The sequence below is a fragment of the Phaenicophaeus curvirostris genome, chromosome 2, assembly GCF_032191515.1.
Source record: "Phaenicophaeus curvirostris isolate KB17595 chromosome 2, BPBGC_Pcur_1.0, whole genome shotgun sequence".
Lineage (NCBI taxonomy): Eukaryota > Metazoa > Chordata > Aves > Cuculiformes > Cuculidae > Phaenicophaeus > Phaenicophaeus curvirostris.
In genome coordinates this window covers 62,547,207-62,560,548 of record NC_091393.1, presented here as the reverse complement: position 1 = coordinate 62,560,548, position 13,342 = coordinate 62,547,207, and the positions used below count along the sequence as shown (strand labels likewise).

Below are 13,342 nucleotides of genomic sequence, written 5' to 3'. Positions count from 1 at the left end.
AAAGGAAGATTTTCAAGTTGAACTGGAAGAAAACCCCAAATCTACTACTGCTGCTTCTTATTGCTTCCCAATTAGCAGTTGCACTTTTTAGTCACAGCTTTCAACTGGAAGAACCACTTACAGAAAATGAGCACAATCATTACATCAAAAGCAATCAACACAGGCTTCAGTTCATCTGGGTGACAATACTTCTGACCTGAACTGCATGAGTATAACACGCTACTCTGAGGGCATCCTTTCTTTAGCTCTAAATGTTATCTATTGCAGGGAAGCATAGGGAAAAAGTTTTATAACGAAAATATTAGTTGATCAGAGTTAGATAAATAGTGATTGGTGGACTGAAAGGTAATTAAAAGATATTTAAAATTTCTGATACCTCAAGAATATTACAACTAAATTTAAAAATGAGAAGCATCTCCAATCTGTATTTTTGCAATACAGTCAAATAATCAGCATGAAAGAACAACCCTGATAAAAAATTGGATACAGCACAGAAAACCAAATTTGGTTTCCAGCAGTGGAGCACTGCTCACACATTTCAGTACTTTTTAAAACTATGTTATACTAAATTGATTACAATGACACTAGCAGTGAACTCATACAATATGACAGAAAGAAACCCATCTGCCTGCTCCCATGCTGTCTTGTGCTTGGACCTGCACAGGCATTAACTACTTTGTCATGGCAGGTCCTATGACAGACCTGGCTGAAGGGTAGGCTGAACCTTGGCCCAGCCTCACTCTTCCCAAATAAAAGCTTTGTTTTCAACCAAATCAGCTTCCTCAAATTGCTTACAGCATAGCATGACTGTTCATAACAGTACAGGAAAGGGGGTAGGTAGGAGGGGCCAGGATAAAGAAGGGATGGCAACATTATTCCGATTAGGCTGTTGTGCCACAGCTATCAGGTCACAGCAACTGTGCACCTGTTCCAACAAATGCATAATATGTCAGGGGCTGCGAAGATATCGGGCAAATATGAGGTAGGCTTTTCATGTCAGACCCTGAACAGGGTTTTATACTGCTAGACACCCAAAAGCCCTCTTTAAGAAGGAGAACAAGAGCCAAGAATTATTCACCATTTAAACATAAAAGGAGTTTACCCATGTTTAGGCCATGTATGTGGGTTTCTAGTAGAGAAGTCTTCTTTTTAATGAGCAATACAAAAAAAAAACCACAAAAACCAATGAAATTAAACCTGACAGAGAATGTTTCTTTCTAAGCACTGCCCATGCAATTCTCAAATGGGTTAAATCACCATGATGTAAAAAAAATGAGTGTCTCTGCTGCAGGCTCAGGCTCCAGTATTTGGTGAATGGTGTGATTTTTAATCCAATATTTAAACCATTTCAAATTCCTAAATTCTGTTACAGGTCACTTACTGACTTGTCAAGCAGCTACAAGCTGCAGAGCAAAAGTATTCTAGTAGAAGTCGAGTTCCAAAAAAAAAAAAAAAGTCACAAAACTAGATACAGATCCACACACCAGAAGCAAACTACACGAGGGGGGTCGAGGTGGAAAAGGAAGTTATGAACATTTCGAGTTTATCTTCTTTTTAAACTTTTTAAAAATACAGCTGACTAAGATTTATGGCACACAAAGGTATGCAAAGATTTCATACCTGCTGTCCAAATGGGTATTTTCCCCTTAAGTCTGGTACAATTCTTTGCTTGACTACAAAAATTGTATCACAGTAAAGAAGCCAAAGGACCAAGTTACATAATGCAATCTAACCTTGGCTTTTGAGAGCCTAACAAGAAACAAGTCATTTTCCATCACATCTGCTTATCATCTGGACCATCTATCAAGTAACACATGAGTGTACAGCAGTCCATACTTGTTTTCAAAATTAGCGTTATTTTGCAAACACCTCCTTGTTCTAACAATATTAGGCCCCAAATACAGTATTTGCTTAAAAAAATTACTATCAGAATTATAGACATAAAAGAGGCAGCATTGAAAAAAAAAATTACAGCTACTTCTACAGGGTAATCAGACCAAAAAGGAAAAGAACAAGATAAACTACAGTGATCCAGAGAAAGAAGTAACTACTCCTACATCAGAAGAATGTGAAATTAAGCATGTGCAAGACTACAGTAGTAATTAATTAATAAGAACGACAGAATTAGAGAAAGTATTTGGGGAAAACAGGATATACTGGTAGTGTTTTTATGTTGCAAATGAGTTTTGTAAGACTTCCTTGTCTTATGAACAAACTGTTTAAATGTGTAACAAATACAGGAAACTGACTTACATACATTACATCAGTTATAAAATTGAAACATGCCATATACCACAACTGTACACAAAGCAGCAGTTTGACTAACAGGAACATCAGATAGAGTCTTCCCAATGGCTGCATCACAGCTAGCCCACGAGATGCTGACTCAGTCACCACAGAAGCATTAAAAGCAGAAATCTTCCCCAGTTAGTATTTGCCAGGACAAGCAGCTGTAATGGCACGATGGAAACAACAGGCAGCTTCTTCTAGTGGGCGTCAACACACAGCTAGATTCCCAGGTGAGCCACCCACACCATACCACGTGGGAACCTGCCACCAGCAGCGTGATGGGCTGGAGGTGTTGAGACACCATGCAGCCCTACCAGTACCCAGTATAAAGGTATGAGAGTTGGAATAAAGGTCTATCTGTTGACGAGGTGATAACCTCTTAACAGTTAGGCTATTCCCATCCTCAAACATCATGCCTCACAATTAGCCTACATAGATCACAAACTAGCTGTACTTTCTGCAAGGTTAATAATATTCTTGCAGTTTCAGTAGATCTGTAGGATGACCTAGTTATTTCAATACCTATCATTAAAATTAAAAACACAAAAACTATTACAAAAACACTTTTCCAGTTGTTAGGAATGACAGGAAAATTGTAGTATTAAGTAATTAAGGAAAAACCTATGCCACTGCACGACATATCTGCAGACACAGCACATAACCAAACTGGTAATGCTCCAGACAATTAACAGTAAGGTCTTGTCTTTACTTGTTCTAAAACCACTATTTGCCTATACCTGCTTAGCTTTGCATGCTTTGTTTATCACTTCAATACAACTGGAGCAACGAACAGCTTCCAATAAAGACTGGCAAAATTACATCTTATTAGATTAAAAAAATATACTTCAATATCGAGTTTTTTTAAATGTCACTTTTATTTAGGTAAAATGCACAAAAGCCTTCCTAATGACCTTTTAACATTGATTTGAAGATGTCTTAAGTACATGAAAATTTAAATGGTTTCAAGTTTCACTTAACTAGCAACATGAAAAACTAGTTCCGAAGTAAAAGCATCTTCACTCTCCAATTATAGTTCAACTGAATCCACAAGAAAGTATCATACAGTTACCAAGCTTTTCAAAGTGTTATTCCAATTTAAGCTGCTTCAGATACCAAGACTACATGTCAAAACACCCCATAAACCACTAGAGATTTAATATAAATAATTTTCAAGACTTTCTTGAATTTTGCATAACTATGCAAACATTAAAAAAATATTTCACTGTAAGAATGTAGCTATCATACATATGTATGCGAATATACATACACAAATATTTCTCACTGAAATATTAGGACCTGGCAACTCTCATAACATTTCAAAGATGACGCTGTCTCCACAAGTTGGCCATTTTCATTAAGTTTCTGTTTATTTTACCTTTTTTTATAAAAATGAAACAGTTTAAGCAGAATGAACCCCTGCAACTAAAATGTCTTTAAACAGGACAGAAATGTAGCTATCAAGCCTGATACTAGCCATCAGGCCTGAAATCTTTTATCTGTCTCAACCCAGAGTAGATTATACTGGTTTTTATCACAGCTAATTCTCCAATTCCAGAATCTTAAGTATACACAGAAAACCTCTAAGTTTTTATAAATGTCCTTAAAGGCAGGCTTATGCAACAGAATTAAGTCTCAGTTTGACCTCCCCGGCAAGTAATTAGTCTAGAAGTCTTTAAATAACCCAAACTTGTAAGCATTTTAAAGAATACCAGTTTACTGAACTTATGCAGCCAGTTTACAAATGTACTCTCTAGAAGGCAACAGCAAAAGTTTCTGATCACCTAAACATTCACATTCCCCAAAGCTGCGTGCATTTTGTAGGTTGTATCTGGATGGGTCCTATTTGTCTACTTTATGTACCAAATATATGCCTACGACTCATTGCACTACTTTCTCATTCTTCTGGACTTGTAGCAAGACCGACTTCGTACCTACTTGATGATTAGGGAAAAAAACCTCCATTTTGCCACAGGAAGTGAAGACCGCGGCCACCTAAAGATGTAGAGACTTTGGGAATCTGTTGTTGTTACAAAGAATACTTCAGAGCATGCCCTATATAATTTCCAAATACAAATGAGGTGAACCAGCCTACTGTATGTAAAACTGGTCTGTTAGTTGTGGCTACAGCTGCTGTGAGTCACATCATACCCTGATTTAAAAAGAATTTTAAAACTGAAAAGCTTCTGCTTTCTCCTCTCAAATTCTCCTCCATGATGGGTGTGTGGGGAAATAAATATTGTTGGAGCTGAACAAACTACAGTCACAAGTGGACAAAACCAGACAGTGGAGATTCAAACTTCACTGACAATATTGTTCACAGGTAAAGAAACATACAGCATGTAACATCTGTGAACAATTCCATTGTAGCTTTAAGTTGCACTGGGTTGGAAAACAGATTAAAAACTACCTTTCCGTTCAGTGGGGAAAAATCTAGATTGCAAGCAGTGCAACATCACGGGACTCTGAAGCATGTGACAACTTGCAACTTCACATCCAATATATCCAACAGCCCTATTTGCAAATAGCCTCAAAAGGAGCAAAGAGAAAGGACTAAAGAGTTTTGTTATTCTCTTTGATATCATAAGGGCTGTTATTTTTTTAGAGTCACAAAGCTAGCAAGTGAATATACTCTATGTCTTCCTAAAGCTTCCCCCAGGATATAAAAGACCAAAAAACTGAGGATTTTGCAATGGACTTCCTGAAATGGCATTAATAAAAAATGCAGCACTGTAGCCTTGTGCGTATGGAGTCTTTTTTAAAATAAAATTAAAAAAAATGGTATTTAGAAACCTTAATAATGCAGTTAGATAAACATGGAAAGTAGGCATGCTGAAACAAACAGCTATGGTGTTTTCTGTGCTAGACAGAAGCATTTAAATTTGTAACACTTAATTTCTCTCACACTCTGGAAATTGAGTATTGCTGAAAGATATCATCTTTGACAAAAACCATGGCAACTAGCTAGAGCAACTGGCCTAATGTCTCACTTTGAGGCTGGAATCAAGCATGCAATAGCTCCTGCCTAATTGTCCTTTAGTCTTGCTCTCATGGAACAGGAGAAGTGGTCAATAAAAGGAAAATGCTTAATGCATGACATTGTAAAAGACTAAGTTTTAATCATTAGTCTTTCTTGATCTTTCTGAAAAGGAAGCTTCTTTTATTACTATAAATGATGCAACATAAGATTCAGGTGACATTCTACAAATGCATAAGAGTATCCTTAATTTTTGACAAAAGAAATTAAATACATGAGCCTGTGTTCTTCCATTTCTCTTTTGCTTCAAAGGAAAAATATTTTGCTGAGCTCAGGGAAAACATATTGGTTGAGCTCTATTTCTCCAAACAAGGGGTTAATTTTTTAACATATGCTTGCTATACTTTATGAGCAGTGACACGCTAAGGGATATTCAGAGTTATCTACCAATCTACAAGACATACTGTAGATTGTGTGATGCTCTTCCCTGTTAAGATAACCCTGAACTTACACCTCATCTTAAGGTCTGTGGAGAGGTCTTTATGAGCAAGACATACCTGGGCAATCTATTTTGGAAAAAAATCACCATGTATCTCTGCACTTTTTCCAGGAAATGGCTCTTGGCTCTAATACTTAAGGACAAATTATAACCAGGAAAAAACCCACAGCACAATCCTCTACATAGTGCTGCTCTGCACTTTAAGATGGATAGAACTTGACTCTACTGTCAGAGGGTACACTATCAAGTATTACCAAGTACTTAAATTTCTACTCCAATCGAGAGTATTATTCATACATGAAAAGGCAAACATAGAATTTGTTAACTTCTGAACGTCTTTTCATTAATAGGAGTAAAAAAATTAAAATTAAGATGCTGTACTGACTTGTACCCAAATGGAATTTTGGAAGTTCTAGAACACCAGAATTGAATACAGTCCAGTAGAGCAATGCTAGTTAAAGCGTATATGCACTTCAGCTTCTGTGGGCTTGCTAAGCAAGTGCCTGCATACAGAAAATATTAGCGCAAAGAGGAACGCCCACACCAATTTTAAACCCCTCTCTGTTCCAGAAGGCATGGAATACCAAAGTGTGGGTGACCCATTTGCAATATCAATCTAAATACAAGCCAGTAAAAAAAGAGAGGGAACGCTACTTGAGGAGAGTTCCAGTCTCAGCTAGTGAGAAGAAAAATCATGCTGTGCTGGCATAAGCTTCAGTTTTTGCACTGCATATGAAAGCATTATCAAAGTTTTATGGAACATCTCCAAGGTATCGAAATTTAACCAAAAATCACACTGGAAGTTATGGATCAATAACAAACAGATGAACTACAAATGCACCGCTACTTAATTGTTCATGATGAAGACTAAGCTGGCAATTTATATACTATCTTGTTCCTGTGGGACTGAGAAATCTGTGCTGGAAATTACAGTGAAATACATTGTTATTTGTTCCTCCTGAGCAGCACAGACCACTGATGTTAATTAGCAGCAAATATTAAAAAAAAAAAAAAAAAATTAAAATCTGCTACATCATCTTACTCAAGCATTTAAATTATTCATGTTGCAAGGAAAGGGGAAATATTTTCCCTAAAAATGTAGAAAGCACAGACACAAGAAGACTTCATACATCGAGGTATCTGAAATCTTAAGATCTGGAACAGAAGTAAGGATCTAACAAACAGTTAAAAAAAAACCCCTCAACTGTCTGTATCTGCAAACTCCGAGCAGTGATAACCAAATCTCTGTTATCAGTATTATTCACAACTATCAACCTAACTTTCAATTTTGGAAAAAAAAAAAAAGATTTTAAATGAATATTTAAGTTTGTTCCTTCAACAAATTACCTACAAGATAGCTGTAGAACTAACTTTCAGAAAAAAATTATATTCCTGGTAGCCTCAAACCCTTCTTCAATTTAATACCTTAAACTGACTGTTAGATATAAAATGACTAACAATGACTTAGAAAATACAGCAACTTAGAATTATTTAATTAAACCTTAGGAACAAAGTAGGTTGCCAAATAATACGTATCTTTTACGGCTAAGATACACCACACATTTTCAGAAAAGTAAGCCACTTCCCCAGAATATTTACTGATGAACTGTCACACTCAGACTTTGAAATGCTTCTATTACCAAGGAAAAAAACCTCCAAAACAACAAAACAAACCCCACCCTCCCAAAAAAACCCCAAACCAAACATCTTTTCATCATTTCACCCAGTTTTAGCAAGTGCTATGAAAATATTTAATTTATCTTTTAAAAAAACATAGAAAATGTGCTCTGGCTTAGTGCTGATAGCAGCATATACATATATATTTTAAGGTGACACTATGTATTTTAAGGTAACTTCTTCTATTAAAGTAATAAACGATGACAGAGCAAGAAGTAGAAGTGTGCCACACTTTAAAGAACTAAATCGTAGCATACTAATGAATAAAATCAGCATGGGAAGATCAATCAACAAAACCTACTCTATCAACCCTGCAGAACACAGGAATCCTTTATTTTGTGCAGCAGCAATCTAAACAATTTAAATACCTTTAGTCGATGAATGTGTTGAACATAAGGTATCCTAACTGCAATGAATTTACATGTTCTGATATTTTCAGGAGGGTCTACTGAGTATTAAAAAAATCTTATACACACTGTTTGAGATGCCAATTACAATTATTATTCTACTAAGACTTTATACGGGAAAAACATACTTTTAGAGGAACCTGGATTAAAATCAACTAATATGACAAGTAAACAGATCACAGGTCATGCTATTCATGCTCTGCCACAGTAAAACAGTAGTTATCACCTGAAACTTTAAATATTAATAGTCACTTCCACAAATTTTGAGAAGTGCATATGAAGAACAAGCTAAAAAATTAGTTTTTTCTTTCTAGTTTTTAGAAAGTTAGCTACTAACATCTGACTATATTTAACTGCATGCTGTATTACATTGTTGCTACATGAACAAATAACTACTGGCAGGTTTAAACAAGCAAGACAGCAGGAAAAAGTACAGCGATAGTATTTAAAACTTCAGAGAAAAAACAGTCCCAACAGAAACCTGAACAGACTTACCATGGATTCTGTTCTTCCAACAACAGAAAACCACATTTTGATCTCCGGACTACAGATCCTTGAAAGAAAAAACAGAATTCTCCACTTCTCTTTCAGCCCTCAACAGAAACCACCGCTCTAGTCTGCTGGATTTTCCAAGATACCCATCAAGATAACTCGGAGCTGGGTGCTATGACACAGTGTACTGTTTATCAACACCAGCTATAACCAATACAACATTCAGACTCTTACGTAATCAGTTATGCTGTTCTGACTTCGTTTACTTTAGAGGCTTTATTAAACTTTTAAAACTGCTAGAAAAACCAAAAAGGGAGCCCTTTTGTACAAAAGACAAAAAACCTCCAAATTAAACAGGAAGCAGTGTGCTGACCCACAGATGGCTAAGAAGTCACATGCAAAAGCCCCCAAAAAGTGATATATTTTTAAAGTAAACTGCATGCACACGCTGCTTCCAAATCATCTGGATTTCATAAAAACTTAACCGCAACGTGGTTGGGAGTCAGGCAGCTTTTAACATCAAAACATCTTTCAGGGTTAGAGCAACCAAATTCTGCACACAACCTCAAAAAGCAATACTGTTCCAAATGCCCGACCACTCCTACCAACTACATTTCCATATACCTATTAGCTACTGCTAATAAAGCATTACTGAAAAAAACCATGCAACACCTACAAAAGGATAAAATAAGAAGTTAACTTTCTGTGTCACATAACATCTGAAGCTATACAATTTAAAAAGAAAATAAAATCTATGTGTATTCAGTTTAAGAAATGCTGTTAGCTTTTTTCCCCCATTAGAAAAAAATCCAAACTAAACCCAAACAAACACAACACTGTTTATAGTGCTCTGGCAGCCAGCAATTGTTTCATAACTAAACTTGTTTTTTCTGGTATGTTTGCCTATAGCATACATGCTTACTACATGGTTGCTCAAAGCATCTGTCCTGCCTTAGAAAACAGCTTTAGAGCAAAGTGAGGTGAACTAGGTGATGCACAGCACTTCTGCTCTCTCTGGCACTACTGGCAGGCCTTTAAAACTTCAGTTTCACAGCTACTCGTATTTTATTTAATTAGAAGTAATGTAATTAAACATTTTACCTGTCACTAGGTCAAAAGAGGATCAAATACAGGGTTCCCTAAGGACCTAACACTTTCATATGCTCCTTGACTCATCTCCTTTGGTTTTGCTTTGTTTTCGCATTAATGTTAATGTGTTTGCAATCTCTTAGTATCACAAACTGAAATCAGCTATAGTAAGAATCAGCAGGTGCACAGCATTTCAATGCAAGTTGCATCACTAAGGTTGTATAACCTTAAGCTTCAACTCCAATCTTCTTTTTCCATTGCAACAGAGAAGGTGTGACAATCACTTGGAAAATAAGAACAGCTGGTGTGGAAGGGATATGTAAGGTATGGTTATATCAATACCACTATTAAAATTTCTTAATTAGCAGAGACAAAACTCTACAAAATCCTGCAAACCAAAAAAACCTGAAAGAATTATCAAATCATAAATTAGTTAAATGCTTCCTCAGAGATGAGCACTGATTACTAGGAAAGCGTAGATTTTTTGCAATGGTAGAAGGGAGTAAAGCTGTCAGCAGGAGCATTTTTTTCTTTACATTCTCCAAGAATCTGCCCATTTCATCCATCTCTAGAATATCGCCTATCTACTTTTTAACCAAATGCGTCCAAAGCCAGCGACCAATATGAGGAGCCCATTAAGACTTAAAAAGAGGCAGGTCAGCACTGACATACAAAGGGAGAGCAACTATTTTTTCACATTACAGGAAAAAAAAGCAATTTTTCCTAACCAAAGCAGAATAGTTTCAGCGTTGTCTTTTACTGGTTGGAGCAGGGCCACCTGTTGACCAGGCACTGCCTTTTCTTTTACTACAGCACTTCAGAAGCACTCTAGAAACCAATAATTCAATAAATGTAATTGGGTCAGCAATCAAACTGGCATGGCGGCAGTCTGAAACTAAATATGAGTTTCATTTCTGCAGTATTTTCGTATAAGCGACTGATACCCAACCTTTTACTATTAAAAAACTTAGAAAAAACTAAACCTGTTCTCACAGTTGTCTCTCCTCATTTCAGGTATTCTATCCCGTTAATGTTTAGAAGATTTCAAACAACAGACTACTGGACTTCTTCCTCCATTTTCCTCAGCCAAAGGAAAAAAACGAGAATTTAAATTCTTATACTGGCAAAAGATACATTTAGACATGTTTGGAAAATTGTTAGTAAAAGACAGTAAGATAGGAGTAGAAAGAAAAAAAAAAATCACCCATTATTGCTAGCTTCTCAGTCACACTCACTCAATTTTCTAATCTGTTCTCCTCTGTCCAGATTTAGAGAATCAATGCCTGCGTATCGTTATTTATTCTGTAGTTTTTATGAAGCCCATTATGGGAAAAACATACAATTAATTACTTGCAATAAGCAACTTTGAACCCCTTGAAATAACCTCATTTAACTGCTACAGCAACTTGTCTCAATACTTAATGCAACTTATTTCTATCCAGTCAATATTCTGCTGACTTCAAATTAAGCAAAAGGTTCTATTTTATGTACACTGAAACTAAAATGAAAATCTCCCTCTTATTTGAGATCAAGATTTAATAGATAGTCATTTTAAAATCGTAATTCCAATACTGTGGCAGGCACAGGGCAGCAAGATGAAACAATCACTGCCTGCATCAGAGTGTGTTTCTGCAACTACGCTGAGATGAAGACTGCTGCTTCCATCACTGATCATGTTAAAGAAACCATGAAACTGATTAAATAACTTGCAGAATAACTTTTCAAATCAAACTTACACACTGATCAGTAGCACTGTTACATATTGCTAAGTGAAATGTCAGTTGTTAAAAAGAATGCATAGAGGCCAGCCAGCTTCAGTGAAAATGGGAAATTTCCCATTTATATCCTGCTCCTCTCTACACGAGAAATCAGATTTCACAGTTTAAGTGAAAAAACTCATAATTTCCACTGCACATTTTTAAACATTTGACAGAAACGCATATGCCAGTCAGAAGTCTGGTATCTATTGAATCTGGCGTATCGCAAGATGTAATATTTGCTTCTCAAATTATTAGCCCACTTCAACAAAGTAAGAGCAGAATATTGAGTTATATTTTTCAGATCCTGAATAGTTTCCTCAATAACTGCATATTGTTAGGAACATACACCCAACACCTGATATTCCTTTACAGCTATCATAAATGAATCTTAAAAGCTGATACCATGCAAGATTATGATTTCAAGAATAGACTATGAAATGAGCCAAGTTGTAGGGAAAAAGCATAGTGCTGTCTAGAAGCAATTAACTATGTGAGATAACTTAAAAGCAGTAAAACTATTCTATTTTCAGTCCATGCACTAAGTGCTAAGGTGGACTACAGCATTCTGAAGCTTCACGTACTACACAGTGAAGAGACATTTAGACTTGTTCTATCCGTTGTACATCACATAACTAAAGGGACTTTTGGCTATCACTGCTGCATAATTTATGACAAGCTTAAAGTTCAGAGAATACGCCTGCTATGTGAACCAGTTAATAAAGCAGAACCAACCAACTAGTGGAGTCCTCCATCTGGTGGCTGGAGTTGTATATGCATTCTATACATTACTATCTAGTGCTACCAAGACCAGCATACACACACAATTTCAGCAAGTCAAGCAAGCAGTATACACTTCTTCACCAAGCTACTTAATACACTGAGGCTCTCTACCACAGAGATGCAAAACTGAAGTCATATATGATTCTGTACAACCTGCAAAAGATAAGTTGTCTTCACGGCAGAAAGTATACAAACTTTCATGTATACATGGCTTATTTATTCATCAAATTTAAAAAATAATACACACATTTCATACTTTATATTTAGTACTTTTCTTTCCTAGATACATATGCTACTTCTCATAAGTGCTAAATAAGTCTGTTTATTAATTCTGTTTAATAACTGCCAATTTTTGGCTCTGAAAAAATCTATAAACCTGTAGTAGAGGCTTAAACTTAAATGTCACAGTAACTACATCCATACTATGTTTCCTGTTGTACTTGTAACATCTGTGTATCTTACAGAAACATCTCCCAACCAGAACAGAAGTAAAATCAACATGACGTGCACAAGAACATGAGGGAAATAGATTTTCCATAAGCATTTTCCACAGTGGGCTGATAAAAACCAAGCTTTTTTTAACAACACTTAAACTGACTTCCATACCTTGGCAGCAACAATGCTGAGGCCCATTCCATTTTGTTTTTTTAGTGTTACAGTGATAATTTCAGGTTCTTTCCTCAAAGGCTGAGCCTATCAAACAGGAAAGGGGAAAGAAGAAAATCAAAAAGAGTTCATATTCATTGCCAGTGTAGGAAAATTACTGCACAAAATAGTTCATCTACAATCAAAACTAAGTTGCTAGTGCAGCAGATCTCACACCCTAAGTAACATGCCTGGTACTCCATTTTAAAGGGAAAATCTCCAACAGTAACAGCTAAGATGGATTCACATTATCAAGTACCACATCCATGTTATGAACACTGCTGAGGTTTTGGAGTCTACCAATTGTTCTTCCTTCTCTAATTCAGTAAAGAGATTATTAATTAAGCACAATTTGAAGTGCAACAGGTCTATACTACTAGTAATTTTGAATGAAAACCAAAGTTCAGACCCAGGAAGTCCCTATTAGAAATGTGAGGGTGACCTACACAGAGTTCAGTTTTTAGTGCTGCATCTAGAAGACAATAATTCTGCAAAGATATCGTGAAGCCAATTAATTCCAAAGGCAGAGTCAAAGTCTGGAATGAAAGTACCAAAAATTTTCACTTTTAAAAACTCTACGTTGTATACAGCTTGTGCCCCTAAAGATGTCCAGTTTTGGTTTTGGTTTTTTTTTTTTTTTAAATCTTTGAAACATTGCCAGTTCTCTCTACTCAAAAAGTCGCCATCACAGTCTTCATTAGCTGAATGTAAGTTAAAGCATCCTAGTTTG

The 13,342-nt window shown here is 36.1% G+C and overlaps 1 protein-coding gene across 25 annotated transcripts in view; it reads right to left on the bottom strand.

Moving 5' to 3' along the window:
* The window catches only part of AFDN (afadin, adherens junction formation factor), a 121,515-nt gene that overhangs the window by 27,270 nt on the left and 80,903 nt on the right, over positions 1-13,342 (bottom strand). For all 25 annotated transcript variants that reach the window (XR_011337004.1, XM_069852235.1, XM_069852213.1 and 22 more), the window contains one exon: positions 12,574-12,660. Coding sequence is in view for 24 of the 25 variants with exons in the window: in XM_069852235.1 (XP_069708336.1) it covers positions 12,574-12,660 (87 nt within the window). In the remaining variant the exon portion in view is untranslated. The remainder of the gene's footprint in view (positions 1-12,573; positions 12,661-13,342) is intronic.